The sequence below is a fragment of the Exophiala oligosperma genome, assembly GCF_000835515.1.
Source record: "Exophiala oligosperma strain CBS 72588 unplaced genomic scaffold supercont1.2, whole genome shotgun sequence".
NCBI classification, from domain to species: Eukaryota; Fungi; Ascomycota; class Eurotiomycetes; order Chaetothyriales; family Herpotrichiellaceae; genus Exophiala; species Exophiala oligosperma.
In genome coordinates this window covers 1,474,655-1,501,490 of record NW_015622819.1, presented here as the reverse complement: position 1 = coordinate 1,501,490, position 26,836 = coordinate 1,474,655, and the positions used below count along the sequence as shown (strand labels likewise).

Here is a 26,836-nt window from a genome sequence, read left to right as displayed (position 1 = left end):
TTAATCGGGAGAACGTTCGCTGTGAGAAGGAGCAAAATGGTCTCTCCCAAGTAGAGTCAAACAAAGTCATTGCAATTTGGGGGAAAATTATGATTCCCTTTCATACACCCTCTTTCTAAGCCTGTACGCCCAATATCCAGCGTGACGCCGCCTTGAATGGATTGTTACTACGTAGACACAAAATCTGCAAAAAAAAAGGATTCCCCGAGTACGACTTCAGAATATTAATTGATTTTTGATTTTGAGGGAGCAAAAAGCAATCCCTTCCGATACTTGATTTCATCCGCTCGCTGTTGAAGCCCCAAAAATAGTAAAAGGAATTTCGTCACATTTCCAGGTTCGGCGACGGCCCAGATTCAATGGTACAAAGCTCGAGTTGATCGAGCATTCGTTTCAGGCATCACTCATAGCTTCAGCATTTCGCTGGCCATTTGGGCCCCTTTGATCCGGTTGGCAATCTTCTTAAAGGCCACTTCTCGTGCGAAATCGGGACCCTGATGCTTGGGCTTCACGTCGACACTGAAGGGACTGAAACCACAATCGTCCGTTGCTCCAAGCTGGTCGCGGGGGATATATTTTGCTGCCTCTACCAGAGCATCGCAAACCTGTTCCGGCGTCTCGACATCAGGGCTCAGTGGGTTAATCACACCCACAAATGCGACTTGCTTTACTCCGTCGGCGTCCGCCCGGATGGTCTTGCCAATTTCCTCATACACTTTTGTTTTGTTCTTTTCAGAAGCGAGCTGGATTAGGAAGTAGCCTGCATTGATCTGGAAGAGCGAAGGCAGCAGCTCTTGGTAGTCAACTTCACCCGAATGGACCGAGTCACAATCACCACCTGGGCACGTGTGCACGCCGATGTTCTTTCGTTGTTCCGGCGTGAAACGAGCTACACGTGGTCAATGAAGAGTCGAATGGGAGGTTGATGTACTTACTCAGGACTCTATTATTCAGATCGATGAACTTCTGGAGGAGTTTCATACCCGTCCACGGGTTACGGGGATCATTCTTCGCCGTCAGTCTGCCTTCGGTGAAATCAATGGAAACTCGCTGCGCTCCGGCGGCGAAACAACCACGGATATCCTTCTCGCATTCATTGACCAGGTCATCCTCAAACTGCTCTCGAGTGTAGCCTTCCACTGTGTCGTTCAGGGGGTACAGAAGCCACATCATCGACGGCGCAATGACGGCTGATTTCATTGCACGACCGTCGGCCAACGCCGCTGACTTCTTGAAGTTCTCATAAGCGTAGGTCTTGTACTTGAACGGTCCCTTGACAAGGCGTGGCAGTTGTCTGTGGTGCCCATCGTCAAAGATCGCAAAGTACTGACCGTCGGCTGCGAGATTTTCTGCTAGCCCAGTCCCTCCCAAAGTGTCGGTGATGGGGTACGTGGCGAACGAGCTCGCCCTCTGCTCGCCGTCCGAGATCAACGTTTCTCCCGTTGTTGCGAGGTTCTTGAGTGAGTCGGCCACCGCTTTATCCTGGGCGGCAATGAGGTCATCCCGAGAGATCTTGGCTGCATCGTAGTCTGCAAATGCTTTCTGGAGGTATGTCGGTCGTGGAAGACTTCCAACAAGTTCCGTAGGGATCCCCATATTGCTGTCTGTGATCTCACGTAGCCCGAAATTAACTAATTAGATAGAAAAGAAAGAAGGAATGACGAATGTTGTTGTCAACAATCCTCGCTCACCCACGAGTAGTAGCCACTAGAACACCTGTACGGAGTATGTAAGAAGCTAAGGTTTCATCACTCGTATTTGTGAGAATGAGGGGAAGCTGACGAGGTGCTGAAAAGTCACCATGCTTCTGGAAAAGATATTGGCTTGTTGGCTGTCGTGTGTGGACACATTTCTTACTTCGCAGCGCAGATCGATGTCGGGTACGAACGGGGTCATTTTTGACTCAAAATTGCAATCGCACGATGTGTCTGGGAGGCACTATGCACGTAGCATATTTCTGCTCGGGCTAGGTAGGCAAGGCTATAAATACTTCTCCGTCTACGCGCAGAATCCGGTGTTCTTGGCAAAGGAAGCAAGCGTTCAACTGGTTACCCTCTATCGTAATTTAGAAGGGCAAGACTTTCAGATCGCGACGATGGGATGATGCTGGCGCTCATACTCTTTGGCAAGGCTTATCCAGTCATGCTGGGGATCGTGGTGTAGCTGACGAAGAAAATCGGTGAGTAGATGGTAGTGCTCGTAGCGGGTGTCTGTCGCCAATAGCTGACACCAATTCTCGACCTTCTGTATGCGGTCTACATGATCGCCACAGCAGATGCCGGCGATGAACAAAGGCCAAGTCAGGCTCGAGAGCACCACCCGAATCTCTTGAATATGTTCAAGAGAATCGAAGAGTCTGCCGAGGTGGTAACAGCGCGTGCTTGCCTCCATCCCGATGGATGGAAGACGTTTGTAAGCGTAAAGTAGCCCGGCATGATGGTACGCCGCCACGAGACATATAAAATCATGTCGCAAGGTGTCGGATGCAGTCTCGAGGAGAGGGCCTGCTGAGAGCAATGTTGATCCCCTAGCAGCCTCGAACGCATTCTCTAGCTCGGTCATAGAGGCTGGGCAGACTTCTAAAGTCTCATGTTCTTCATCGTCTTCGCCTTCGGTACCGCGGTCGTCATCAGGGCTTTGACTCTGAACACCGGGTCGTAAAGAGCTCATCGTGATGACATGTATGACTCTCAAGAACTGAGCAAAAATATTGTTCTGTGCGCTGGGCAATACAGCGTTCCGGACTCGGTCGATCTCGAATAAAGACGTGCAGGCTAACACGTCATATGCTGCAGCTTCATCTTGCAGAAAGACAAACATCTCAGTGTCGCGGTTGGTTGTACACACCAGTGTGTTGAGCAGTGTTCGGATCCCTTCGCGATGGAACTGAGCAACGTAGAGGTTGGATAGAAGTAGCGAATAGTCTGAGAGGACCAAAACTGCGGCGATGATCGCCTGTATATCTGTGGGATCAACGTCATACTGAGCCGTAGTACCAGGATCTTGCATGGTCAGCTGAGTGAGGCGCAAAGTGATCATCGTGACTGCGGTTTCTGAGGCGGATCTCAACAGGTCTTCGTCGACGCCAGTCCCAAACGCCGCATGCCTGGCAGCAGTGGCCAAGATCGCCAGCCTCAAAATCGGTTGGGATTCGGCCAACGGTAATATCAAGCGACGGTAACCATTGTGAGGAGAATCTATCCACGGCATGATGGGTGTGATCTCCGTTTCATAGTAGTGAAGGAGACGCCTGATGACTGGTTCTGTGAAGCGATTAAGCGTAGCTATCAAGTCGGCCTCGGGGAGCTCCGTCGTCGTCACAGCGAGCACAGGTGAATCGTCCAGGTCAGCGGCTTGATCCTCGTGCGAGATGGTAGCTTGTGCAACATCGGGCGCTGCGAGTCCCCTGAAACGGCCACGGACGGCAATGGCATTTGTCCATCGGAGAGGCTGTTTGTACCCAGGACAGACGAGGCCTTTCTTCAAACACTTGGAGCAGTAGGGCAATTTCCGATCACAGCGTATCCGCCTCCTATTACAAGTTCGACAATCTATTTACAGTCAGAAACAGCGATCGAGTTGATCGTGACTGCGGTCGAATGGGTCGTACCTTTATCTGCCATGGCGCCCTCTTCAAGAGGTCACATCATGGCTTCCGACAATATCTGCGATAGTGCCTGCTGGATCTTCAAACACGACTTTAATAATTTCAAGTTACATTTGATGTACAAAGGACATTAGATCATACTTAGCAAAAGATCAAAGAGCTTCCCATGTGAAGGCACAGATGCGTCATGGGGTCCTTCGAAGTGTGGGGAAAAAGAAGCGGAGTTATTGTAATATGGCTACGAGGCGAGGCTGTAGACCCTGAGCGGCATCGACAACCTATGATCCGAAGAAAAGACCCAAAGGACGCATATATCAAGATTATTGGGGCCTGTTTCTATGTTGAGCGTTGAATACCGCTCAAGTGACACCCGACTTCACGTGAACCTTGTTCAGGTTGACATCATTTGGCCAGAGCCGTACCGGACATTTCGGTTCCCCTTTTTTCTGACGCTTTCACAGTGGCTAGTAATGCACTATCGATGACCGTCTTTTCTTCCAGTGCCACTGAATCTCAAGCAATGTAATGGCTCTTTGCTCTTGCGACCCAGGTTACGCCAGCAAAAATTGTCACTGCGCCGATGATAGCAATAGCCCAATTCATGTTGGCGATCTCGCCAACCACCGGCATATACTGTGGGAAGACGTAGAACAACACGACTAGAATGCTCCACGCCAAACTCACAATATTGATGATGTTGCCCCATGTTTTCCCGAGGTTGAATTGCGGTCGTCCCTCTGGGAGAATTGTGTCGCGACCTCTCAATACAACGCAAAGGATCGGTATGATAAAGGAGATCTGAATAGCGATGCCACCGCCAGACAGTATGGCAAAGAAGGCGAGTTGTGAGCCAAGTACCAATAGGCCGACCAGCATACAGACCGCAATGAAGGCCACCAGCGCGCGGATTGGAATGTTGTAGTGAGGCGAGATATGGCTGAGATAACCGGAACACGGGAATGCCTTTTGCTTCGCCATCTTCCAGACCATGCGAGCACTTGCGGTAGACTGGTTGAGGATGGTGAGGTACTGTTCAAACAGGTCAGCTAACGCTCCAGACGGCCTGGAATCCTGATGTGGCACTGATGCATTCACTCGTAATAAGAGGGTGGCAACCTACGTTCAAACCCATCATGGTGACGCAGCAAAACACACCTCCACCATACACGGAATTCGTCACGTCCATGAACCATACCAGATAGGGAGCACCTTCGTCGAGACGGGCTTCCCAGTTGGGCCCAACCGTGTAGCACATGATTATTCCAGAAAGGAGAGCAGTAACACCCGCCCAGACCATGGACCAGATCATGACTCGGGGCGCATCACGAGAGGGATTCTTCATTTCCTCACTCACTGAGTAATGACAAGTCAGACCATATTTAGACGTGGAGAAGAGTCAGAGGACAGCTTACGGTGCATAACTCCATCGGTACCATAAAGGCCATAGATAGGCGTGTAAAAACTCAGAATGAAAACCCATGCATCACTGTTCCAACCGCTGTTGTTGATGAAGTCGGTGAAGACGAACTTTGCGTCTGTCTTTTCTGCCATGACTAGGAACACGATGGCCCATACCACGAGTCCGCCGACATTGAAGCACCCGGCGAAAAATTGGAGTTGGGCACCGTAACGCGAACCGGCCAAGACTCCCGTTATAAGAGGCAGTATGAGAAAGCCGCAATAGAGTAGAAACATCATATATGGCTATCTCAGCGACCGTCAGATTTGATCTTGCCAGGTCAAAAGGGGTCGCTTGGGAGGGGCTCGTAAACTTACCTTCCACTCGATATTCGGATGAGTGATGTCCACGAAAGTATTGACGATGTTTGCGCTGTTCAACGCGCACCCGGCCGCCACGGACACTTCACAAACCAGAACACAATAACTGACAGTATAAGACAGAAATCGGCGATATTTTTCAGGGGCGACCATCTGATGAGGACAATTAGATAGGACAGCGCTCCAGATGCTCTGCTTACCTGGGTGTAAAATGCCTGACCGCCAGCATTGGGCCAAAGTGAACAATACTCGGCCAGCGAGGCCATGACCAGTGTCTGCCCAATAGCGACAATGATGCTGTGATGGTTTCGATTAGCCAACACTTGATCCACTTCGAGGAAGAATACTCGTGTGGGACGGAGTACTCACGTTCCGTATATCAAAGCCACTGGACCCCCAAGCGAGAAGATTATGGCGTATAGAATTATGTTGCAACTCCAGGTGGAGAGAACCGTCGTCTGGTATGCCAGTACTGTTTGCCAACTTATTAGTGTTCGCAATCTCTTGGGAAAAAGAGGCATTTCTGCATACAGCTCCAGAAGGTATGAATTCTTTTGAGCTCTCCCTCGTGAATGGATGATTCAGACGAGACTCCCTCTTCGACGTCGAGCGCTGGAGGACCGTCGGGCTTCTCGGTGGGCATCTCGTCGGCTTTGGCCATGAATTCCACTTTGGCCATGTCTGGATCGGGTTCAAAGCGCAACTGGCATTCACTCTAGCGTCTCAATGCTGTTCTTTGGCGCAGAATGCGACAAATATCATTCAGGCAAGACAAGACCAAAGGTCGATGGAGGGCGGCACTGTACATTGCGGTTCCAGTTCAGGTATTTCTATACAATTTGGCAATGATAGCAGGGTGTAGGTTGCTGCTCCTCCAGTTGCTGTGTTTGTACAAATAAGGCCAATAATAAGAGAATCCATGATGGAGGATTGCGCGGTAAGCGAAAGGCCCAGGGATTGAAGATTTTCGGCCCATATAACGGATCGATCGAAAGCCGCCACCCATACGCGGCTGAGTCGAGAAGTTAAAATAAATCGATTGTAGAGAGCATTCATGAAGGTGATAATCTACACCCAAAAGAAGCATTGATTGGAGAAAATTGATTTCGGAGCTAAACTACAAAGGAGCATAAAATGGAGAGTGGAGCGGCAATCCACCTCGTACTCGTAATTGGACATCTAGCTATCAAAATTTGAAAGATTGTCCATGTCGGCATCGACTGATCCAGATACTATGGACAACCCCGGGTCATCTATAACCTATCATTGTTGAGCTTTCGTATCCTATATCCAACCACGGCAACATCTGCGCAGCTGGGATCAGGATCCTAAGGTCGCATACAAATCCGACGTACGGCTTGAGCAAGACGGGCCCGTTTTCGTCTTGCACGGATGGCCATCGAGTGATAACCGGTGTTTCAATATCAGAACCCATCAAGTGAACAGAGTCTCCTCGGGCGGCATCTACGAGGCGACATAAATCCACGAGGCAACACCTTCGAAAGCTACCCGCGATGACGCGACTCTGACCATAGGAACATTATGCGATAACTTTTAGAATACGATACCATGTTTGCAGAAAATGCAATGGCACTGAGTGTGGTAAGCAGCACATCAGTCCCAACTTGAAGACAAACGAAAATTGAAGTTATTCAGGCAGCTGGTGGTGCCGCCGCACTCACCGATGGCATAATCCACCCATTGGACACGGTCATTTGTCGCATACAGTCAGGAAACGCCCCTCATGGAACAACTTCTACAACCAGTCGGTTGTTCGACAAAAATCTGTTCCATCGCCTCTATCGAGGCTTCGGTCCTACCGTGGTCGCAAACATACCGGCGTCCATCGCCTTCTTCACAGTGTACGATTCCGTCAGGGCATCGTTTTCCAAGGCTCGCGCAGCTGGACACTTCGCCAGCCTACCACGTTCATTCGACTATGCGGCTGGAAGCGCGGCAGGCGAACTTCTCGCGTGCGCCATCATCAATCCTGCCCAAGTGCTGAAGCAGAATGCGCAAGCCATCCGGACACCCTCTCATCGACACCCGCCCGACCAACTGTCACGGTCGGCGGCGGCACAAGTGCTGAAGTTGCTAAGGTTGTTTGCCAAACAACCGTCCAAACTATGGGCAGGTTACAGCGTGTTGGTGGCAGCTCAGCTGCCCCACGTGTGTCTCATGTTTTCGATCTACGAGGAGCTCAAGCAAAATTCGCCCTTCGAGTACTGCAGGCCGCAAACGGGCGACTCCGACCCGGTACAGCAGGTCAAAGCAAGTGCTGTCTGCGGCGCCATTGCCGGCTGCTGCTCATCGTGGATTTTTGTTCCTGCCGATGTGATCAGACTCAGGATGAGACTCGCAGCCGGTCGCGCAGTAGAGGACCAGCATTCCCGGACGATCACTACAGTCGAGGGAGTTGGTGTAAAATCAGCCAAGCCAAAACTGGCAAATTTGAACGCCTTGGCTTTTGCGAGAGACATTGTCCGCCGTGAAGGATGGGCAGCCTTGTTCAGAGGGTCTCTTCTGACGTGCATTGCCGCAGGCGTCGGGGGTGGGATATACCTGGGAAGCTATGAGGCGATAAAGACGCTGTGTAACATGGAAGAGTGATGGTTTAGATGATGTAAAAAGAGCTCTCTACTCTGTACTATCCGTTGATTCCTCTTGAAAATGCAACTCTTGATACATCTGGGGCGATCGTACAAGCATTTCTCTGTCGCGACAAACTGCAACCTCCATTTAACTGCCATTTGGGGTTTAGCCTCGCTGCCCTTTCTTGATGCCGCATGCCTCGTATAATTTGACGTACGTACGCGAACTACCATTACGAGTAACCGATCAGTATGTCGTCGCATTTCGATCTGTCTGGTCTCAAAGCATATTATGTACTTGTTCATGGGATGAGCGGAATTGCCATGGCCATGGACCGATCCACGGCAGCGGTGAAAACGCACCAACCTGTCTAAACACTACAAAACAACCCTTTATCTCTGGGACGTGACTGAGATTCTGCAACTTTTTATTCTTTCCTTTTCGGAAAGTAGGCATCAAATACTCGTATCTATTACCTCATCTCGCATCACAACCATGCTTCAGTCCTCGGGCGCCCTCTTATTGTTCTTCGTCTACGTCGCGTCTCTCGCCGTCGTCGTCGATGCCAGCTACGCATTCTACGTGGGCTCTTCTCTCACGGCATCCGGCGACATACTCATCGGCGGCAGCGGCGAGGAAGTGTCTGGTCACTGGCTCCAGATATTCCCCGCGGCGGAGCACGCCGCGAACGAGACCATCACCGTGGGAGTGACCGACGAGGCCGTCCTCCCCGGGCGCCTCATCACCATCCCCCAGGTGAGCCACACCCACCGGTACATCAGCATGGAGTACTCGGACTACTGGGGCCTGCCGGCTCCTTTGACCAACGGCGGGCTCAACGACCGCGGGGTGGCGGTGCGGGACGTGTGGGCTCCGAACCGGCGAGAGCTGGTCGACATGACCCCCGACCCCCAGACGGGGGTCAACTACTCCAACCTGGCGAGGCTGGTGATGGAGCGCGCTCGTTCCGCCCGCCACGCCGTCGAGATCATCGGCGAGCTGATCCGCGAGCACGGCTACGCCACGTACGGAGGCAACACCCACCTCGTGGCCGACCGGGACGAGGCCTGGGTCGTGTGGGAGTTTGCCGGAGGTCGAAAGTTGTGGGCGGCCGAGAGGTTGCGTCCCGACGAGGTCCGGGTCTTGTACCCCGGGTACATTGGGGATTTCCCCGTCGACTTCGAGCGGGACCCCGAAAACTACATGGGCGCGCCGCACCTGGTGACGTTCGCCCAAGAGCAAGGCTGGTGGAGCAGCCGCGCCTCCAAAACGCCGTCCTTGATCAACCTCGTCGAGGTCTACGGTCTCGCCCAGGACGACACGTCCCCCGTGGGAGGTGGCGTAGGCCGAGTCTCGCACCGGGAAATGGAAGAGGCCACTCTAGAAAAAGTCCCCGTCACCGAACAGGACCTCATGTCCCTGGTTCGTGACCCTCGCATGTCTACCGACGAAGCCGGGTATGGCCAGGTGGTCCGCCTCCCCAAGGACGGCAACATGGACCCGGACCTGCGCCGGATCTGGATCGCGCCCACCGGTTCCGTCGCCGCGCCGTTTGTCCCGTGGTGGTTGGGCGTGCAGTCGGTCCCGCCCGAGTTTGGCCAGCACCGGTACCTCCTCAAGGAGGCCTCTTCGACCTTTTTGAACCCGGGTTTCCAGCTCCAGGAAGCCTCCCTCTTTGCCGGCCGCCTGTTCAAGCGAGTCCTGTATTACATGTGCTCGGCGCCTCGACTGTTCAGACCCCTGGTGCAAGACATGCTGGTGGGATTCGAGTCCCAGTCACTGCGAGACGTCGAGTGGGTCGAACGCACCGGGGAGATTCTCGTTTCTGCCGCTCGGCGAAAAGAAGGAGGAACCGATGAAGCCGGCAGAGACTTGCTCCACAAGTTGCTCACGCACTACACCCACTCCCGTGCGAGTCACGCTTTGGAGTTGGGTTCCAGCATCGTGGACGCGCTGGATGGGTACATCAAAATGACCGGCGGGTGGAGGGATCCGGTAAGCGGCGACAAACGCATGAACCTGCCCGCCGACGAAGAAGGCATCAATTGTTTGTTGCTAGACGAACCCGATCCATTCGATGCGACGACGACGCCTCCTCCTCCTCTGGCAGCGTTACAACAAAATCAACGACCTCTGACGAGAGCTGCAAAGGCGTTTGAGAGATTTTTTGGCGGCAGTTGAAGTGGAGGAAAGGCGGCGGTATGGGCTGAATTTGAAAAAATCCTATACTTCTCATCGTATGCTCGCTCAGGGCCTTGCTTTGGTCTAGCAGACTCTATGTCCACGCTACGGTCACATATGTAGCCTGTAGTCTGAAATACGGTGAATAGAAATTCTATGGCCCTAGAAGCAATTTTAGCCTTTCCATTGTGGAAGGGGTTGGAATACTATAGATGGTATGATTATTCAAGTTCATGATCTCCTAGGTAAAGAAGTTTTGAATAAAAGCACAGAGTTCAAAATTGTCTATGTCATTGACCAGATGAATACGGATCCAGCTGTGTAGACATTAGCAATCATGAAAGAATTGAGGCCCGTCAAGATCAAGGCAAACCACACATGGCTGCCAGGATGACTTGATTCTATTGACCGGCAGAGTCGAGTCTGTCCGACCGATTCGTCAGAAATGGCAGTATTGGAAAGGGAAACCATTTGTTATTCCTCAACTTACAAGGTACTCAGAGGTCACTTTGTAATAGAAAGCCCAATTACTTCCTGGTGTAAGCCACACAATGGTAGTCGAGAGGCAAGCGACAGGCCCAGCCATTACCATGGTCCAGATCAAGAAGCTCTGATTTGAATCAGTCATCATGCTGAAGAACATGAAAGAGTAGGTAGCGGATAATATCACCCCTTTACTCACGGGAGTATCACGAGTAATGTCCTTCATTTCTGAAATGACTGTAGATTGCTCCTGCATCAGTATAAATCCATGCTATAAGTAATCCGTAAGCCATAAGCTTACAGTATATCACACCGTCGAATCCATATAGAGTATAGAGCAATACGGACATGCTCCAATTGATCACCCGGTCCTTTGACATCCGACCAGAGGGATCGAGGCCTTTTGGAGAAGCAGAGTTCGTGTTTTTGCTGTCGGTTTCCACCCGTATGGCGAAAGCCAGGAAAAGACAGCTTGAAACATTGGACAATTCAGCCAACAGGTCCTTTCTCGGTACCAACTGCTTTGATAGCCAGTCGAAGATTGCGGGCCTCGCGAGAGCAGCCAAATAGATCAATAGCGCGGGATAAACCTATGGAGAATGAATACCTTTAGCAAAGAGTCCTCGAAAATCGTACACTTAACCATAGACTTGGGTGATGCGCCTTGCCTTCTGCTGGGAATTGGGACCTGAGAACCCCATAAGATCACACGCCGCTGACGCGCAGTATGAAGCGTTGATAGACAGCGTCGAAAATTCTCCAATCAAGACGCTCCAGGCAGCGATATAAGAAAGCAAGCGACGATAAGCTCCAGTATGAACGAGCTGTGAAGTCAACGAACATTGTTTCATCTGCTTAGTACTGCTGACGACTTGCATGACGTCCTTACCTGGTTGTTGTGCTGCTGGCCACTCTTGCAAGGTTTCGTCGACTGGTTTTCCACTAAGAACGGTACAACTAGCATTTGCCCAAAGGTAATCAATGCCCTGTACTCCATCCGTTAATTTCAAGTTGGACTCGGCTCGTTATACTGGGTTACTCAATTTACAGCTCGAGGTCTGGTAGCAACTTACGTGACTGAACACAGGTGCGGAAACCCGATCGAAAAGAAGACCTGCGAGTACATGGCCGCATAACTAGCTAGTGAGGTCAAAAAAATCGTCTGGTTTTGTATGACTGCAGCGTCTGCTATTAGTTCTGCTGCCGTAGGATGTCGGAAACCAAGATGGTACTGACACGTCCAAAAGGCGTAGGTCTGCTTGAGTTTTTGCTTGTAATTGTTGCTGGCACTTGCACAGACGGCAGGCTGGTGTGTCTCTTTGTGTTTTTGCTCGTCCATAGCCTACTGTCACTCATGTACTGGGGAGGATTGAAGGAGGTGGCTCGAACAAGAATACGAATGGTGCAAGAACTAGGGGGCGATTTTTTTGGTTTTCGAAAGAAGGCCGGACCCTAGACATGAGTATACACACACTTTGAGATCGTGATGGAAGGCAAAGACGTGGCCCATGACACTGATCATAGCAAAGGGTCAGGCCCCCATCCAAAAGCCATCCCTAAGCCATCCCTTGCAAGCATGAGTCTGCTCGTTCGAAGAGGAACCGAGGATGGTGGGAAAGGGACCATGCTTCTTCTCCGGTTCGACAACTGGTGGCACTTGACTGCAAGCAGCATCGACACCATGAACCAACGACAACTCGCGCACACAAAGCGGCCATTCCTCTTGAGCCCAAGCGGCCGTCTGTGATCTTGATGCACCGAGTCCTTCTGAGGTTTCGTCGAGCGTTGAACGAGACTTGACTTCGCGCTTTCCTCTTCCGGGCAGTTATATTGAGTTCCAGTAGACTACGCTAACCTTTATAGGTAACTCTATACGCTGCACCTTGTGGGAGGCTTGAGACCCAAGCAGAGAGAGTCGCAGTGGTCTATCCGTGTCAGAGGAGCCTTTTAGATAGAGGCATGAGAGTCTTCGAAGGAAAATTGTTCCTGATGCCACAAAAGGTTATTCCTGATCGAATCTTCAACTCAACAGGAACAAATGTACTCATGATAGGTCCATGAGAAGGGGCCATTGCTTTCAAGAATCATCAATGATGCGTGATCATGTCGTGCCTTCTTCGTTGCAGAATGACACCTCCCATCGCTGAGCTCAAATCGAGTACAGTTGCGAGCACCCTGTAGTGCCCTCTGGTGTCAACAACAAAGAGTCGAGGCCCGCCACTATACACTCACTTGACCAACATCAGACTCGGACAATCTGTCGATCAAAACCGCAGCTCCTACGCTTGTGTAAATGTACAGGCAGTACGCCTCATAATGTAGCACAAATCCTTTGCTTTGTTCAAGAAAGATCCATGCCAGCCTCGTGCTCCAATTGTCCACCACTGGCATTAGCGTCTCCTCCTCCGCCTTCGTACTGCAAAATCTTTCCTTGGCTTCGTTGGAACTCATCTTTAAAGATAAGCTCTCGAAAGACCTCTTCGTACTCCTCATCCTCGTCCACTAGGAAATTGTCGTTGTTTTGACCGCCCAGCCCTTCTCTTGGGCCGCCTAAGTCAAGCATATCACCTGTCTGATAATCGTAATAAGATTCCAGCTCCGGATCAAACTCTTCTGTCGGCGACATCTCATCTTCCGGGGCCTCCTCATCCAGCATCATATCGATGTCGACTTCTTCAGTGCCGTCACCACCGGCCTCGGCAGCCCGTCTCCTCATCTCGTCTTCCCAGATCCTTCGCTCCCTGACAAAGTCCATACGCAACACCTGATCACCGACAAGCTCACTGCGTGTGTCGTCGCGTCTTCGCCTTATCCGGTCCAGGAAACGACTCTTCTTCTGCTCCCTGCCCTGCGCCGCGTGCCGAGCGAGTGTATTTGCAGATCCGAGACTTTTTGCTCTACTTTCCCATGTGTCAGTGTTGCTTCTCTTGCCGCCTGCCGAGCCTGCGAGACTTGGAAAAGCGGAAGTGCTCTCGGTCCTTTGGAAACCGAACCTGGCCTGCCCATTGCCGATCGACGAGGAGTCTGGGGGGGTGGCCAATACACCAGCACCCACAGTCGTACTTGCGTATTGTTTCGACGCTTCCGGGGTCTTCTGCAGATAGAATCCGGACAGGCGATTAGATGTGGAGTTTTCATCCTGCTCATCGGCAGCAGCGAATTTCCCCAGAGGTGAGCTTCCCAACCTCAACGGGGAGGAACCTCCGCCCTCGCGTTCAGGGCTGGTAGGCATGAGATTCGCATTCCTCGACGTCCGAAGCGGCGACGGGGTGACCGGTGTATAAAGGTGAGGCTGCGGACGATTGGCGGCGAAGAAGGGACTAAACTGTGGCGTAGGTTGAGAAAACATTGCACACTTCTCGCTTTCCTGGTGCTGGGAATGGTTGTCGACTTGTGTAATCCAGCAAGTAACCAGGCAATTAGAAGGGCTGCAACTCTAGGTGAGCAAAGATTGAAAGCGATTGTGATCAAGTCAGTAAGTGGTCAGAGAGTAGTAGAATCGAGGACTCGAGTGCTCGGACGCTCTCGATATGACGCGAGCAAGGCGCGACCGGTTTTAAGGCGACGCGCCCGATACCGAGCTAAACCCTTCTAATCGCATTTTGTCATTCAACTCAATCAAGTGGCTGACAACTGGCACCCTAGCATATCTATACGACTATTATGTAGGTACCTACAGTAGCGATCTCTCGTATATTCCTTGCTTGAAGCCGGAGACAAAGCATCCAGGCGTGCCGTCATGCAAGGTACAAGGCAAAAGCGAAGGATCTGATTTCAACAATTTGATTCATTTTTTGTTCTCTATTTAGCCAATTCACCTCACTCCATTCAAGGCAATATCCATATTTACAACTGACACAGTGGAAAGGACTGGCAGTTTGAGTTGTGCAATAGCACTAATTACGCTCAGTTTAATACTTTGACAATGAAGTTCCGTTCGCAATAATTGACCCACTTCCTAGGTGCAACGCCTGCTCTCGCGCCGGGAAGGGCGACAATTTTTGATGTCGTCCCTTTTCGCTAAATACAGAACAAGATTCGTGACGATCGTAATGGTCGATGACCGACACTGCTGCCCTGGATGGGTGGTGTTAAAAGTTGGAAGCCGTGTTGACAGGTCCAGGAGAGTGGTATTGATCCAGAGTTCGTTGGAATGGCGTGCTGTCGGATCCGGTGGTGGCACTCAGCTTGTCTTGGTTGACATTGGGATCGTAGAGATCATCATCGTGGAGGTTCTTCTTCTTGCCCCAGATGCGCCAGGCAGTGTAGGCAAGTCCGGCGAGAAGCAAAGCACCACCCACGCCTCCAACAACGCCACCAATGGTTTTCTTAGCCGTAGAGCTCAATCCGGAGCTGCCACCACTGCTATTACCACCGTTTGTCAAGGATGCAGGGTCGACACTTGTGGTGACAGGGACAGCACTACTGCCTGTGCTCGTGACGTGCATAGTGCTTCCTCCTTTGACACTTGTGATTGTGGTGACGACTTCCGAGAAAGATTCGGTCGTGATCAGCGTCCTGGAAGCAGACGAGGTGCTCGAAGAGGTCAACGGTGCTTGGGAGGAGCTTTCGGTGACTCGCGAAGAGCTTGAGGGTGTGAATGTCGAGGTTGTCTCGATGACGGTAGTCGAAGTTGTGGGACTGGCACTTCTTGTAATGGTTGAAGAAACATCAGTGACCGAGGCTGAACTGGACGGAGGAGAGCTGGATGGGGTCGTGCTGCTGGGGGCACTATCACTCGACGATGACGAAGATGCGCTCGCAGAATCGCTGCCGCCCGTGGACAATGGGACACTTTGACGTTTGAAAAGTGCAATTGCATCGTCAAGGGCGTCGGCAGAAACGCACGACACGAACAGGATCGAGAAGAGGAGCAAGAATATCTTCTGCATCTTGACAGATTCGAGGGAACGAGGATATGAGGCAAGTAAAGCCTGTGGCTTGATTTTGATCGGGGCTGCAGTTCGTCGCTTTCGCTTGGAGAAACAAAGACGTGCAGTGAAGCGAGCGTTGTCGGGTCGAGGTGAACGAAGAACCAATGGCGGTGCTCAGATGTGTCGAAATTGGCCGCAAGAGGGCAAGAAAGGGTTTTGGAAGAAGATGGATTGGTACAAAAGAAGATGAGACAATGAAGACAAAGAGAAGCGAGAAGGAATAGAAAGATGATGAATGGGATGGTGGATTGGTTGAGAAAAGCAAGGTTGCGTGAGGAACAGAAGCGAGAAGAGAAAAACAAGTTACACAGCCTACAGCAGCGTTGGTGTGAGTGATTTCGGGTTTAGTTCAGGCTGCTGGTTGGCTTGTACTCGCGGCCTTTGCTTGGGTGTTGCAGGTGGTGTTGGGGACTAATAAAGGTACCTATTGTGTCCCCCCGACTGTACGGAGGCAACCCACTGCACCCTGTACTATTTGTTTAAGCAGCGCCTCCGCCTGCTCCCGGCGAGATTTTCACCGCCGCAATTAATTCTCCGTCAGGGCCCGTAGATTGGCACTTGACTGTCTCACTAAAAAGTCGATCACGTGCTGATCTCACAACCGTCCAGTTTCAACTTGATGAAGATCTTTGCATTTCCCTCTCAGCCATTCGTTACAAGTGACGTCGGCCGTGCGCAATGCAACCCTATACAATTAATGAGTCGAAAATTGCGTGCACTACTTTGTACAACCGGTGGCAGCACAACTACGACCTCACCATCCGACCGTACGAGATGTGGCCATACGACTTTATGTACCTAGGCAGGCTTAGAAGCGCCCCGGGTCCTGACTACCATCATCTGAGGCTCTCCATAAGCACAGAATGTCACGCTCTCAGAATCAACATTCACATCTCTCGGTCAGCCGGAGGAGCCTTAAAAAACATTTGACAAAATCCACATGCTGTCTTACTCAGATTGTTGCGACATATTTCTCGACATTCGACTTTTTAGACATGCACCTCGTGATACTGTATACTCGCACTGTTCCAGATAGGTGACCAATTTCGTAGATGATCTCGTGTCGGCTCTTCCATTATCGAGACATCAATTTCAGGCAAACCAAAATGTAGCATTGCAAAACAAACGACTAGCTCTCAAACCACAGCTTCCTCATGCGCTCCGTCCTTAGGAGCGTACATGTGGAACTGCGCAAAGATGGTCACGTCTTCCACCATCGTGCCCAAACTACCAATCAGCCACGGCAGGTTCTTCATGACATACTCGTGCTGCGTCGAGTGACAGAGAATGCCTGCGCCATACGTAAGGTTGCCCATCAACGACAGGATGAAGAATAACAGCGATAGCCCTATAACAGACTATTAGCACGCTGGAATACACGGGCTGTGATAAAGACTCGCCTTCGCAGCTCTTGTCCCTTGCATTCTTGACGATTTGCGGTATCCTTGCACCCAGATATGCCACGGCACTCGCATAGCCCAAGATTTGAGCACCAGCTGCCATCTTTTGCGTTTCAGTATCGGCCGACGTAGGACTGGGCTTCCACGCTCCCGACTCGTACGCGAGTGCCCAGCCCGCTGCGCCGACGACCACAATCGCCAGAACGCTCATGACATTCTTGAACCACAACCTGGTGCCCGAGTCGTCGCTTTCTTCGAGGATCTTGGCGAGATGGTCGTCTTGAGCGCTACTACTTGGACGGCGTCTCAAGCTCGCACTGCTCCGTCTCCGTCGTTCCCTCGAGCCAGGTATGGTAAGGCTATTTGTCCTCTCTCGTCGCAGGAGCGGCTCGTCTTCTGAGGGTTCCCCGGCCGACGATTGCCTCGCTGCCAACAATGCCCTGGCCTCCCTTCTCTTGTTTTTGATCCCATAGTACAGGCACTGTGCGATCAAGACGCCATCTGCAATGCAAAAGTAGACGCCTATTGCGACAACGACGGGCACAAGACCGGCCCAGAGCGCTCCTGCAAGGTTGCAAATATCTCCTATGAACCACACGAATATGAAGGCAAGACTGATGGCTTCGGCCGATCCGTTGCGGTAGTTTTCTATAAGCTGAGGCACGAGCAGGAAAATCCAGCATGCGAGCGAGATCGAGCCAAAGATACCGGAAAGGGCTTCGCGAGTTGTGAGAGGTACGCTGGACTCGGGCGCGAGCATGGTGAAAGCGGTGGTCAAGAAGCCTGCCATAACGAGGCTTCGGGGTGCGTCCGACCAAGACAAATCTCACATACTAAATAGTTGGTTCGAGGTTGAACAAGATGTCGATAAAAGAAAAACCTCAGCTTTTTGGTGTGAAGAACCTAGTGCAGTGGAGTGTAGGGTTGATTATCGGTAGCTCTGCGCTGCACATGGTCCTGTACAGGACGTGCCCTGACTGCTCTGGGCGTTCGTCATTCCCCTCATCTCAACCTTCTAGGCAGGGACCTACGGGTAAGGGCCACCGGTGCCCGTTTCAGGCTCTAGTAGCCGACGCCCAGGGAGCCCGAGGCTTCTGGGTGCTTACCTCATGCGTACATCACTTCATCTCTGATTCGTTGCCGAACAACTTCAACATGGCACGTTGAAGATCTCGGATGCATATCATCAAGATAAGATTTCCTCTACTGGCACGAAGCAAGGCATCGATGATAATGAGACGGCCACGAACGAGGCACACTATTAGCGAAAGTATTGGTGGGACAGGCCGGCAATGAGACCACCACAAACAGGTTTGCTTTCTCAAGTTAATGACGGGCGACTTTGACACAAGACGAAAAACAACGCAACAGGTGGAAGCCTTCTGGTGTTCAATCTATCACAATCCCTCCATCTGTACCAGTTGGCTTTTATTGCCATGTCCACTCCACCGTCCTCCACCTGACCGATCCTCCCTATGTTACCTTATCCTATCACTTCACACCGGACTGGTTTACCATAGTTCATGGTAAACTTAATCCTAGTACCCTTCCACCTCCACGCCGCTGGGGGAAACGACCGCTCCTGCTTGATGTAGGCGGCTCTCCTGAGGACGAGTTTGACTTTTGGCTTGAATGACTTCTCCGCCCCGGCCGCCATGCGTCGTGTACAAACGGGCATGGCTTGATTTGGAGCGAGCCTGGTTTTCTCAAGTCAGTAATGCGTATGGTGCGCCAAAGGGATCAACCTCTACTGATTCAATTGGTTGTGTATGAAGGCTTCCGCTGAAGCAATTATCACACTCGAGCTTGGCTGTGATGTGAAGGTGAGTGACGGACTGAGGGCGTGCTCTGAAGTTGTTTGGTTGTATGGAGGACGCTATGAATTCTCTTCGTTTTTCTCCCTGATCCTCTACCGTTTCTGCCTGGGTGGATGAGGCCTTTTGTATTTGGATCGATGAGGGCCTTCAGCCAGCAAAGTAAAAGGAAAGTTTTGTGATAATCTGGATATTGAACAGGTCCTCAAGATTACCCTCGGAGCCTGGCACGGAAGTCGACGAGGATATGCGTTTGGAGCCATGGACGAAGCAGTTGTGAAGGCCTGTCTTCTGTTTGACGAACCAGGAATAAAGCCAACGACGATGCGATTGATCGCTTAAGGAAAGCATGCTGTTGGCCCAAATGCCAATTGTTGGATGAGCCTTCGATAAAGTGTATTCACAACCAGCTCGATCACATCGCTCGTGAATACCTCGCTGCTGTGCGGCTATTCCTGGCAAAGTACCCATGTTTACACACCGCAATTCCCTTGAACAAAGAAGCTTAGTCTTCCCCAGTTACAGCCAAATGAGAACGCCACAGTGGATCGTAAGAAAACCGATTTCGAAGATCCCCAGTTCCTTTGCTAAAATTCTCCTGCGTGTGACAACAGATTCTAGTAAGCGTAACATCTCTGGTTTCCTCACACTAAACTGAGGTTGACAAGATCGAGTCAATATCAAGCCCTGCAGCCGGATTGTAGGAGGACGAGAAACTTGAAAGGCTGCCATGATGGGCCTTGATGCCACATGTCCCTTAACCGAGGCCGCTCCGCATCATGATGGGTAGGACCCTTGACTGTAAGCTTTTGTAGATATCCAGTATGCCGACCATGCCAGCCCATCGTTTGGACAATGTATTTAGTAGGATCAAGCACGTTCCGGAGATCTCGTGGATGCCATTGAAATCCACCGGGCCTTCGGCATCCCCGCTCAGTTCTCGCGAGAAACTCACCACAGGCAGTCGTCCATCGATGGCAAGCAAACAATGAGCCATGATGGTGATTGTGGCTTGATGAATGTAGTGTGCTGAGGTGATGGTGACGGGATACATACCCCAGGGAGTACCCTCAGCACCACGCAGAATTTTGTTGTAGAACTCAACCACCTTGACAGCAGAGTGATAGCTCTCGCGAGGTATGATCTCTGTCATTTCGTGAGCCAGCATAGGTTCCTTCGTAGCTGCCAACGCACGTAGTAATAACGGCTGGAATAGGAACAGGATAGAAGTGTCGAAATTAATCTCGCATGTCATACTACCCATACCAATTGACGAGTCGAGAAAATGTAGTTCTCGTCTCCATGACAGAATCTGTTCCAGACTTTGTTCATACCACAGACGCGATAAATTAGGGGCTAGAGCTGGTAAGTAGAGCTCTCGAAAGATTTCGGAGCGGAGATAGATCAGACGGTAGAAATGCGAGGTCAGAATCAATTGGAATGACGAGGAATCCGCAGTCGTGGACTCTGTCAAGGTGGCTGGATATTCTGCTGTGATGATCTCTTCGGTCAGATCTGATGGTCGTCCAAGGTGTTGCGCAATTGATCTTTCGATACAATACAAGCCCCAGAATATAGATCTGCGTCTCTTTTTGCTCTTTTCATCTTCGTAGTCATCATTGGGCTCGGTGTGGAAGTTTAGTTCCACGCTCAACCGGCATGCGAAGTCCAACAGTTTCCAGATATCACCTTTTCTGGGATGAAAGACGCCGAAAGATATGAGCAGTAACAAAGCCTGCAGTGCGTCCACAGATACATCTGAAGTGACTTCTTCCACACACTGCAACGCCTCCGAATAATAAGCCATTGACTCGGTATCATAGGCCGAATGGTGTCTTGCCTTGTTTGCTGAGGCGATAGCGCAAATCATAGAGACACGGAAGAACTGGTGGGCATCCTTGCCAGTGAGGTACTTTACTGCCGTTCCGTGGTGGCGTAAATAGGTATCAACCTCGAGCGCAATGTCATCGGGGTCGAAGAAAGCCGTCATAACATTGGTGGTTGTCATGTACAAGTCGACCAACATTTCAATCTCTGACCGAGATGGTGTCGCCCGTGGCTGCACCGGCTCTGCAACCTCTGTGCTTTGAGCATTCAGCCAAAATTCAGGCCCGGCATAATCTGGATTATGAACCATTGGGCCGAGTTTTGCCTGAGCGTGGACAAGCACCTCAACCACCAAAGCATACGGGGAACTGCTGCCTAGAAACTGCCAACAAGTGGGATTGGCATGATCGATTATAAAATGCTTGTCGAAGGATAGGTCGCTGGTATATGTACCCCATTGTTGAGGTTGATTGTCAAGGTGTGATGAAGTTGTAGAAGTCGTGTGTTCGTGATGGCCAATGTGGAATGTGTCCAGCGGTTCCGCAGATCCATTCACCGTCGCTTGTACGGACCGTAGTCGACTCAAACGATTCAACAGGGAATGGACATAGCTACCGTGGGAAGTCAGTGGCAGCCTCTCAACGTCGGTCGGGTTCTTCCAACACACCTTCGAGGCAATGTTTGCTGCAGCGCGTGGTCAAAAAAGGTACACTCAGCCTTTCCCTTCTGACACAATCGACAGGCTGGCAGATTCGTGTCGCACTTTCTTCGCAGACGACGGCATCTTTGGCAAGTGGGTAGTAGCCGTGTGAGATCTCCTTCGGAGATGTTCGTGTTATCAAACTCCATATTGAGTATTGTAACAGCCCAAGTCCGATCTGGGGTAAATGTCAATAGAGGTTGATGAAGGACATGTGCGCTTTAGTGGCACAGCCTCGCCAGGTATATAAATCTTCTGGGTTTCAGCTGTTGACAACCTTATGACCACTCTTTCACGACCTGACCTGCGATTATGTGAAGATGTGAGACGGGACATTAGTCCGAGAGAAGAAGGTGGGCAACGTCGTGGATTGACGAAACACAGAGAGAGGAACGAGAGATACGATGTCTCCGGTCGCGGCAACGAGGGCGGGGCACTGGGCGATAAGGAACGACCTGCCTGCCCGAGGTAGTGAGTGATGAGTCTGTGTACGACGACGGATGTGAGTAATAGGATTCTGGTGAGTGCAGATTAACGGACCCTGTCAAGTGTGCACAGAGTGCGGATTATGGACCCAGGTTTGTACTAGGTACGGAGTTTCTCGTACCAACCGTCCCCTATCAGTCCCTCTATAGGCTGCGACGGCGAACCCTGCATCGCCTATAGCGCCTCTCCCACCCCCAATTCTCCCCTTCCTAAACTGGAGCTTCGCTATCTCTGCCTCTGCATGTCTGCATCCTGTTCTCCACCAACTGGCCGGCTATTCAGCGAAATCCAAATTACCAATACAATCTCACTGAGAGGCGCCACTGATAGGCTCGTCGGCCCAGATTTTGTCGTCCATCCTCCGCCTTGAGACAAGCATCCCGCCACCTCATCATCGGCCCTTGTCGAATTCAATGTGTAAGGTGAACTCCTCCAAGATCCATGCAGTGTCATGACCAAACGACCATAGCCAGCAATCATGGCCGAATGTCGTCGCTCTGTCTTGTCGTGCGCGCGATGTCGCCGCCGGAAGATCAAGTGTGATCGCGCCATTCCATGCGGCCAATGCATAGCCGCGAAATCAGAATGTACTGGCTTCAGTTCGAAAGATCAAGATCCAAACATCCCACGAAGTATCGTCCAACATCTCGAGTCGGAAATCGCCAAGGTAGAAAGTGAACTTGCTCGAAATGGTCACCTCGAGGAACTCAATGCCTCGGACATTCTCGCTGGGATGCCGACCAACGATGGTATCCCTCTGGAGGAGAACGGCCTGTCGATTCTCGATCTCCCGAAACTTGACGAGACGCCGAAAATGTTGGTCGACATCCCGCCGGCTTCAGCCACTACCAAAGACACCTCTCGCGACGAAATAATGAGCTGCGGTGAGATCCAAGCCATGATATTCGCCATCCTCCCGACCGGACCTGGGATAACGGACCTGATAGCAAGAGTGCGCATGAGTCTCACCCCATCGACCGCCATCGCGTCAGGCAGCCCGAGGGAGGCCCGCAGAAAGTCCTTTTCTCGTGCGAACAACGAAGTCAGCTGTGCCATGCTCAAAAGCATACCGACACCCATCGTCCGAAGCCTGATCAAGAAGTACATGACCAGAGTCTACCCCATCTTCCCCGTCCTCCACGCTCCTTCGCTCTGGCAACAACTGGACCGCGTCGTCAAAACCCTGCAAGAAATGCCTGAGCGACACCGCACCGTCGCGCCATCCTTTGATTTCCTGATCGTGTACCTTATGCTCTCCACCTCGGCCACTTTGGGCAGCGCCCGCACCGGCCACGAGGCCAAGCACATGGTGTTTTCGAGTTCGTTGTTCGAAGAAGGCATCCAGCACTTGACCGAGAAAGCCAAGATTCCCTCGGACCTGGCCGGCATTCAGGTCACACTGATGGTGCTACAGTACGCCTCGATCAACCCTCGGCTGGCGAACGTGTGGATGCTCACAGGTGCCGCGATGCGCGCGTGTCTCGAGCTCGGCCTACACCGAGAGGCCCCCGAGGCGTTGCAGTTCGACCAGCTCACGCTCGACCTCCGCCGCCGGATTTTCTGGTGCGCGTACAACTTTGACCGGGCGATCTGCTCTGCCTTGCAACGGCCGCTGTCCATCCCGGACCAGAGCATCGACGCGCATTTCCCCTCCATCTTGGACGACAGACACATTCACCCGTCCGGCATCGACGCCACGGGCAGCGAGACCAAGACGCACAACCTGCGCTGGATCCACTTCCGGCGGCTGCAGTCGGCCATGGTCGAGGTGCACTTCCAAGGCAAGCCTTTGGAGCCGGGTCAGAGCTGGGAGGACTGGCTCGTTCTTATGGAACGTCGTCTCCAGGCGTGGTACGAGGACTACAACGACGGACATGAGCTCACGGAGTTCACCCTCGCCCACGGTCTGACGAACCTGCACCGTCCATCTCCGCGGGTGCCCATGCCCGAGCCGCGCAGCCTCATGGTGGCCTTCGAGGCGGCGTGTTCCAGCGCGAAGCACCTCCGCGACCACATCCTCTCGGGCTTCTACCGGCGGTCGTGGCTCATCGCGCACCATGTTCTGGAGAACAGCATGGTCGTGTTGTATTGTCTGAGACACGGATTCGACACCATCTCCGCTCGCTTCAGCGCCCAGCAGATCTTCGAGATGACAAAGGTCTTTACGTCGAACTTCCTGGCCCTCGCCGCCCAGGGGTGGAACGAGGTGTCAAACTACGCCGGGGTCTACGAAAGATTGCTCGGACCTCTCTTGGAGTCGGTGTTTTCCAACCGGCCCCCGTCACTGTCGTCCTTCGGCCCAGCCCAAGACGCCGAGTTGTTGAGGCTGTTGTACCCCGGCCCGTCGCAGCTGGACAAGTTACGGTTTGGGAGTAGATCTTCCTTCGACGGTGACGGCCTGCCGTCTTTCGACATGGGCTCTTTGAATTGGGAGGAATTTAGTGTCAGTGACGGTCGATCGGCTTCGGCCGAGGGCTACGTCGCCGGATGGGATTTGTTTGACCCCAACGCCATCGGTGCACCTAATGATCTTGTTTTTGGTATGGCTTGAGAGCTGACTACGATTCAAAAATCATTTGCCTCTTTGTTCTCTCTTTTGAAGAGAGCCCTCCAAAAGTTTATGCATACATTGGTTTCTTCCTGTGGCGGTGATTGTGTGGTTCATCGATCGCGTACTCTACGACAGAAAGCCCACTCCCGTCCGATATTTGGAAAGCAAAGGACGACCGACATGTGTCGTGATGCCCTGCTAAATTCGGCCAAAAGGCGAATCGGCGTCCTTGACGACACGGATTGGCCTTGGAATGAAGTTGAACTTGGGGTGACATGTGGTGTTGATTTGCGAGTGTCTTTTTTTTTTCAACGTTGCAAGAAATGGCCCCCCCAAAAAAGAGTCCCCCTCTTCGGAGCCATTCATCAGTATCGATACCCAAGGGGGTAAGGGGCGATTGGAACGGAAGAGACTACTGCCAACGCAGAGAAAGAAGTCACCCACCGACGGGTGTCACGGGGGATGGTTGAAAATGGCGTGGGTCTTCCACCATACATAGATGGTCCAGTGGTATATGCGTATGGAGCGACGATCCTTGTGCGAGCGCCAGGGCGTTAAACAGGAGCCTTGTGTTGACGAGGTATGAATTGATACTTCGTTTTGACTATCTTAAAGCATAGGGAAGGGAAGAGATTTGGCTTGACATTTTGAGCTTATTACCAGTGTCTGAATGATAATGTCGGTCGAAATGACCATGTATATGCATGATACTTTTCACTGTACTGGTGCAATAAAGCCTTCAACGATTCCATTCTTACATGATGTATGCACGGTGTATATCTTTTTCTTATTACATGAGCATCTATCAAGCAGGCCAACTCGGGAAGATGGCCTCGATTCGCTTCACAAGTGCGTCAGAGACACCAAGACTCTCTGTCTCTCGGTTTTGGCCGCCCAACACTCTCTTCCAACTCTGTACGTCGTGCAACTTGATCTCACCATCGAAATCAGTCTTGTCCCATTCGACAGTCGACCGAGGTCGTTCGGATCGTTCACCCCCGGCGAATTCCTCGTGCAAAGCCAACCGTTCCACCACGGCCCGATTGGCAGTCAACTCGACCTCGGCGCCGTCGAGCACACCGCTGGCGAACTCGAAGCGAGGGGTCTGTTCGAACCGCCACTCGTTGGACATGAGTTCGCGAACGCCGTCTGCTATTTCGGGGTTCTTGTCGTGGTCGCACTCCTCGGGTCCCAGGGTGACCTCGTCGATCCCGGCCATTCTGCCATGGTCGGCGACACCGCCACCACCACCACCGTACATGAGCCAGAACTCCCGGATGATGTGTCGAGTGATTTCTCCTCGGAGGGTGTCCCTCCGCCGCCGGTCGGCGGTCCAGGCGAGGTTCCCCACCGGGCTTCGCACGCTCTCCACCCCCCTGGCGTCGATGAGATCCCCGCCGGGGCTCCTCAACAGCTCCGAGATCTTGTGGATGTACGGGCTCGAGTAGAGCAGGGTCCCGTGGTGCAACGCCCTTCCCCTCGTGAGTTTGTACGCGCTCCCGCTGACCTTGAGCCATTCGGGCTGGCCATGCGCCGCGCGCCGCATGACTATGTCGTTCCGGTCGTTGACGCGGATGTCGCCAGACCCGTAGCTCGCGGCGGCCCCGGGCGACGACAAGAGGGCCCTCACCACCATCTCGGCGTGCGTGCCTCGCTTGAAGGATTTCGAGTTGGGCACGATGACCGAGTAATTCAGGTTGCCCGAGTCGTGGAAAACGGTCCCACCTCCGCTGCGTCGGCGCACGAGGTCGACCGGTGTTGTTGCCCTTCCATTTCCTCTTTGCCGGTCAAGGTTCCCAGGCGGGCGCCTGTCTGTGGGCTTGATGGCTTCTTCCTGTCCCTGCTCAGGCACCAAACCTCGTCGTAAGGCGTTCAGGTCCGTCTCGAGCCACGGGTTCTGGTTACGGCCGATCACGACGCACGGTCTGTTCGTGTAGAATAGAAGAAGGCGGGATTCAGGGTGCGAATGCGTCAAAAGGTAGTGTTCGATCGAGAGGTTGTGGTAGGGGTTGTCGGAGGTCAGATGAAAGATCAGAGGTGAGGTCTCTTCCGAGACCCGAGAAAGGTCCCTGAGGTTCCATGATGAGGAGGTCGAAGTGGTGGTGGTGGTGGTGGTGATAGACCGGCGAGATACTGCGTGGTGGGTGAAACTCTTGCGGCGAAGACCGAATGTCTTTTCAGATTCTGTCTTGCGAAGCTGGTGCAAGAGGCATGTGGACTTGTTCAATGCGCGAGTCGATGCCGTCCGCATTGAAACTTGCACACCAACACAGATGTGAACAAGACACGAGAGGCTGCGAGTTTGGTAGAGCTGTCTTATCCAAAGCCCTGCGCCCGTACTCCGTACTGTGATTCTATCCAGTTTGACTCGGAGAAAGGTTGGCCGAATGTCTCGACGGCACCAAGCGGTTAGAGCCGGCGAGATGAAATTGTGTGTAGCCCGCAGTTTGTACCTGACTAAGCGACTCACGGCTCTCTTATC

General features: G+C 52.2%; 10 protein-coding genes across 11 annotated transcripts; 3 read left to right on the top strand and 7 right to left on the bottom strand.

Moving 5' to 3' along the window:
• Positions 1-342: 342 nt before the first annotated feature.
• PV06_02003 (uncharacterized protein) lies at positions 343-1,830 on the bottom strand. Its single transcript, XM_016402644.1, has 2 exons — positions 936-1,830; positions 343-889 (listed from the first exon to the last, which is right to left on the bottom strand). The coding sequence occupies exons 1-2, from the start codon at positions 1,594-1,596 to the stop codon at positions 405-407; spliced, it is 1,146 nt and encodes a 381-aa protein (XP_016266541.1). The 5' UTR covers positions 1,597-1,830; the 3' UTR covers positions 343-404.
• A 2,216-nt stretch (positions 1,831-4,046) lies between these two features.
• PV06_02002 (uncharacterized protein) lies at positions 4,047-6,152 on the bottom strand. Its single transcript, XM_016402643.1, has 7 exons — positions 5,918-6,152; positions 5,756-5,858; positions 5,587-5,683; positions 5,384-5,539; positions 5,020-5,311; positions 4,728-4,960; positions 4,047-4,636 (listed from the first exon to the last, which is right to left on the bottom strand). The coding sequence occupies exons 1-7, from the start codon at positions 6,063-6,065 to the stop codon at positions 4,121-4,123; spliced, it is 1,545 nt and encodes a 514-aa protein (XP_016266540.1). The 5' UTR covers positions 6,066-6,152; the 3' UTR covers positions 4,047-4,120.
• Positions 6,153-6,784: 632 nt separating this feature from the next.
• Positions 6,785-7,996, top strand: PV06_02001 (uncharacterized protein; the record flags this gene model as incomplete). The annotated part of the gene is made up of 2 exons (XM_016402642.1): positions 6,785-6,988; positions 7,043-7,996. The coding sequence occupies exons 1-2, from the start codon at positions 6,956-6,958 to the stop codon at positions 7,994-7,996; spliced, it is 987 nt and encodes a 328-aa protein (XP_016266539.1). The 5' UTR covers positions 6,785-6,955.
• A 233-nt stretch (positions 7,997-8,229) lies between these two features.
• On the top strand, positions 8,230-10,159 carry PV06_02000 (uncharacterized protein; the record flags this gene model as incomplete). The annotated part of the gene is made up of 2 exons (XM_016402641.1): positions 8,230-8,328; positions 8,483-10,159. The coding sequence occupies 2 exons, from the start codon at positions 8,230-8,232 to the stop codon at positions 10,157-10,159; spliced, it is 1,776 nt and encodes a 591-aa protein (XP_016266538.1).
• A 1,450-nt stretch (positions 10,160-11,609) lies between these two features.
• On the bottom strand, positions 11,610-14,154 carry PV06_01999 (uncharacterized protein). The gene is made up of 3 exons (XM_016402640.1): positions 11,879-14,154; positions 11,716-11,818; positions 11,610-11,628 (listed from the first exon to the last, which is right to left on the bottom strand). The coding sequence occupies exon 1, from the start codon at positions 13,989-13,991 to the stop codon at positions 12,984-12,986; it is 1,008 nt and encodes a 335-aa protein (XP_016266537.1). The 5' UTR covers positions 13,992-14,154; the 3' UTR covers positions 11,610-11,628; positions 11,716-11,818; positions 11,879-12,983.
• Positions 14,155-14,409: 255 nt separating this feature from the next.
• Positions 14,410-15,996, bottom strand: PV06_01998 (uncharacterized protein). The gene has a single exon (XM_016402639.1). It carries the CDS (start codon positions 15,532-15,534, stop codon positions 14,734-14,736), a length of 801 nt encoding a protein of 266 aa, XP_016266536.1. The 5' UTR covers positions 15,535-15,996; the 3' UTR covers positions 14,410-14,733.
• Positions 15,997-16,271: 275 nt separating this feature from the next.
• Positions 16,272-17,885, bottom strand: PV06_01997. Of its 2 annotated transcripts, XM_016402637.1 has the most exons (2): positions 16,977-17,885; positions 16,272-16,924 (listed from the first exon to the last, which is right to left on the bottom strand). In XM_016402637.1, the coding sequence occupies exons 1-2, from the start codon at positions 17,764-17,766 to the stop codon at positions 16,713-16,715; spliced, it is 1,002 nt and encodes a 333-aa protein (XP_016266534.1). In that variant the 5' UTR covers positions 17,767-17,885; the 3' UTR covers positions 16,272-16,712. The 2 variants fall into 2 exon arrangements, with proteins under 2 accessions (XP_016266534.1, XP_016266535.1); XM_016402638.1 differs by having other exon boundaries at positions 16,272-17,885.
• Positions 17,886-18,639: 754 nt separating this feature from the next.
• Positions 18,640-21,523, bottom strand: PV06_01996 (uncharacterized protein). Its single transcript, XM_016402636.1, has 2 exons — positions 21,285-21,523; positions 18,640-21,228 (listed from the first exon to the last, which is right to left on the bottom strand). Exons 1-2 carry the CDS (start codon positions 21,464-21,466, stop codon positions 19,548-19,550), a joined length of 1,863 nt encoding a protein of 620 aa, XP_016266533.1. The 5' UTR covers positions 21,467-21,523; the 3' UTR covers positions 18,640-19,547.
• Positions 21,524-22,219: 696 nt separating this feature from the next.
• Positions 22,220-24,919, top strand: PV06_01995 (uncharacterized protein). The gene has a single exon (XM_016402635.1). The coding sequence runs from the start codon at positions 22,282-22,284 to the stop codon at positions 24,352-24,354; it is 2,073 nt and encodes a 690-aa protein (XP_016266532.1). The 5' UTR covers positions 22,220-22,281; the 3' UTR covers positions 24,355-24,919.
• Positions 24,920-25,085: 166 nt separating this feature from the next.
• Positions 25,086-26,723, bottom strand: PV06_01994 (uncharacterized protein). Its single transcript, XM_016402634.1, has one exon. It carries the CDS (start codon positions 26,603-26,605, stop codon positions 25,160-25,162), a length of 1,446 nt encoding a protein of 481 aa, XP_016266531.1. The 5' UTR covers positions 26,606-26,723; the 3' UTR covers positions 25,086-25,159.
• Between the last annotated feature and the right edge of the window lie 113 nt (positions 26,724-26,836).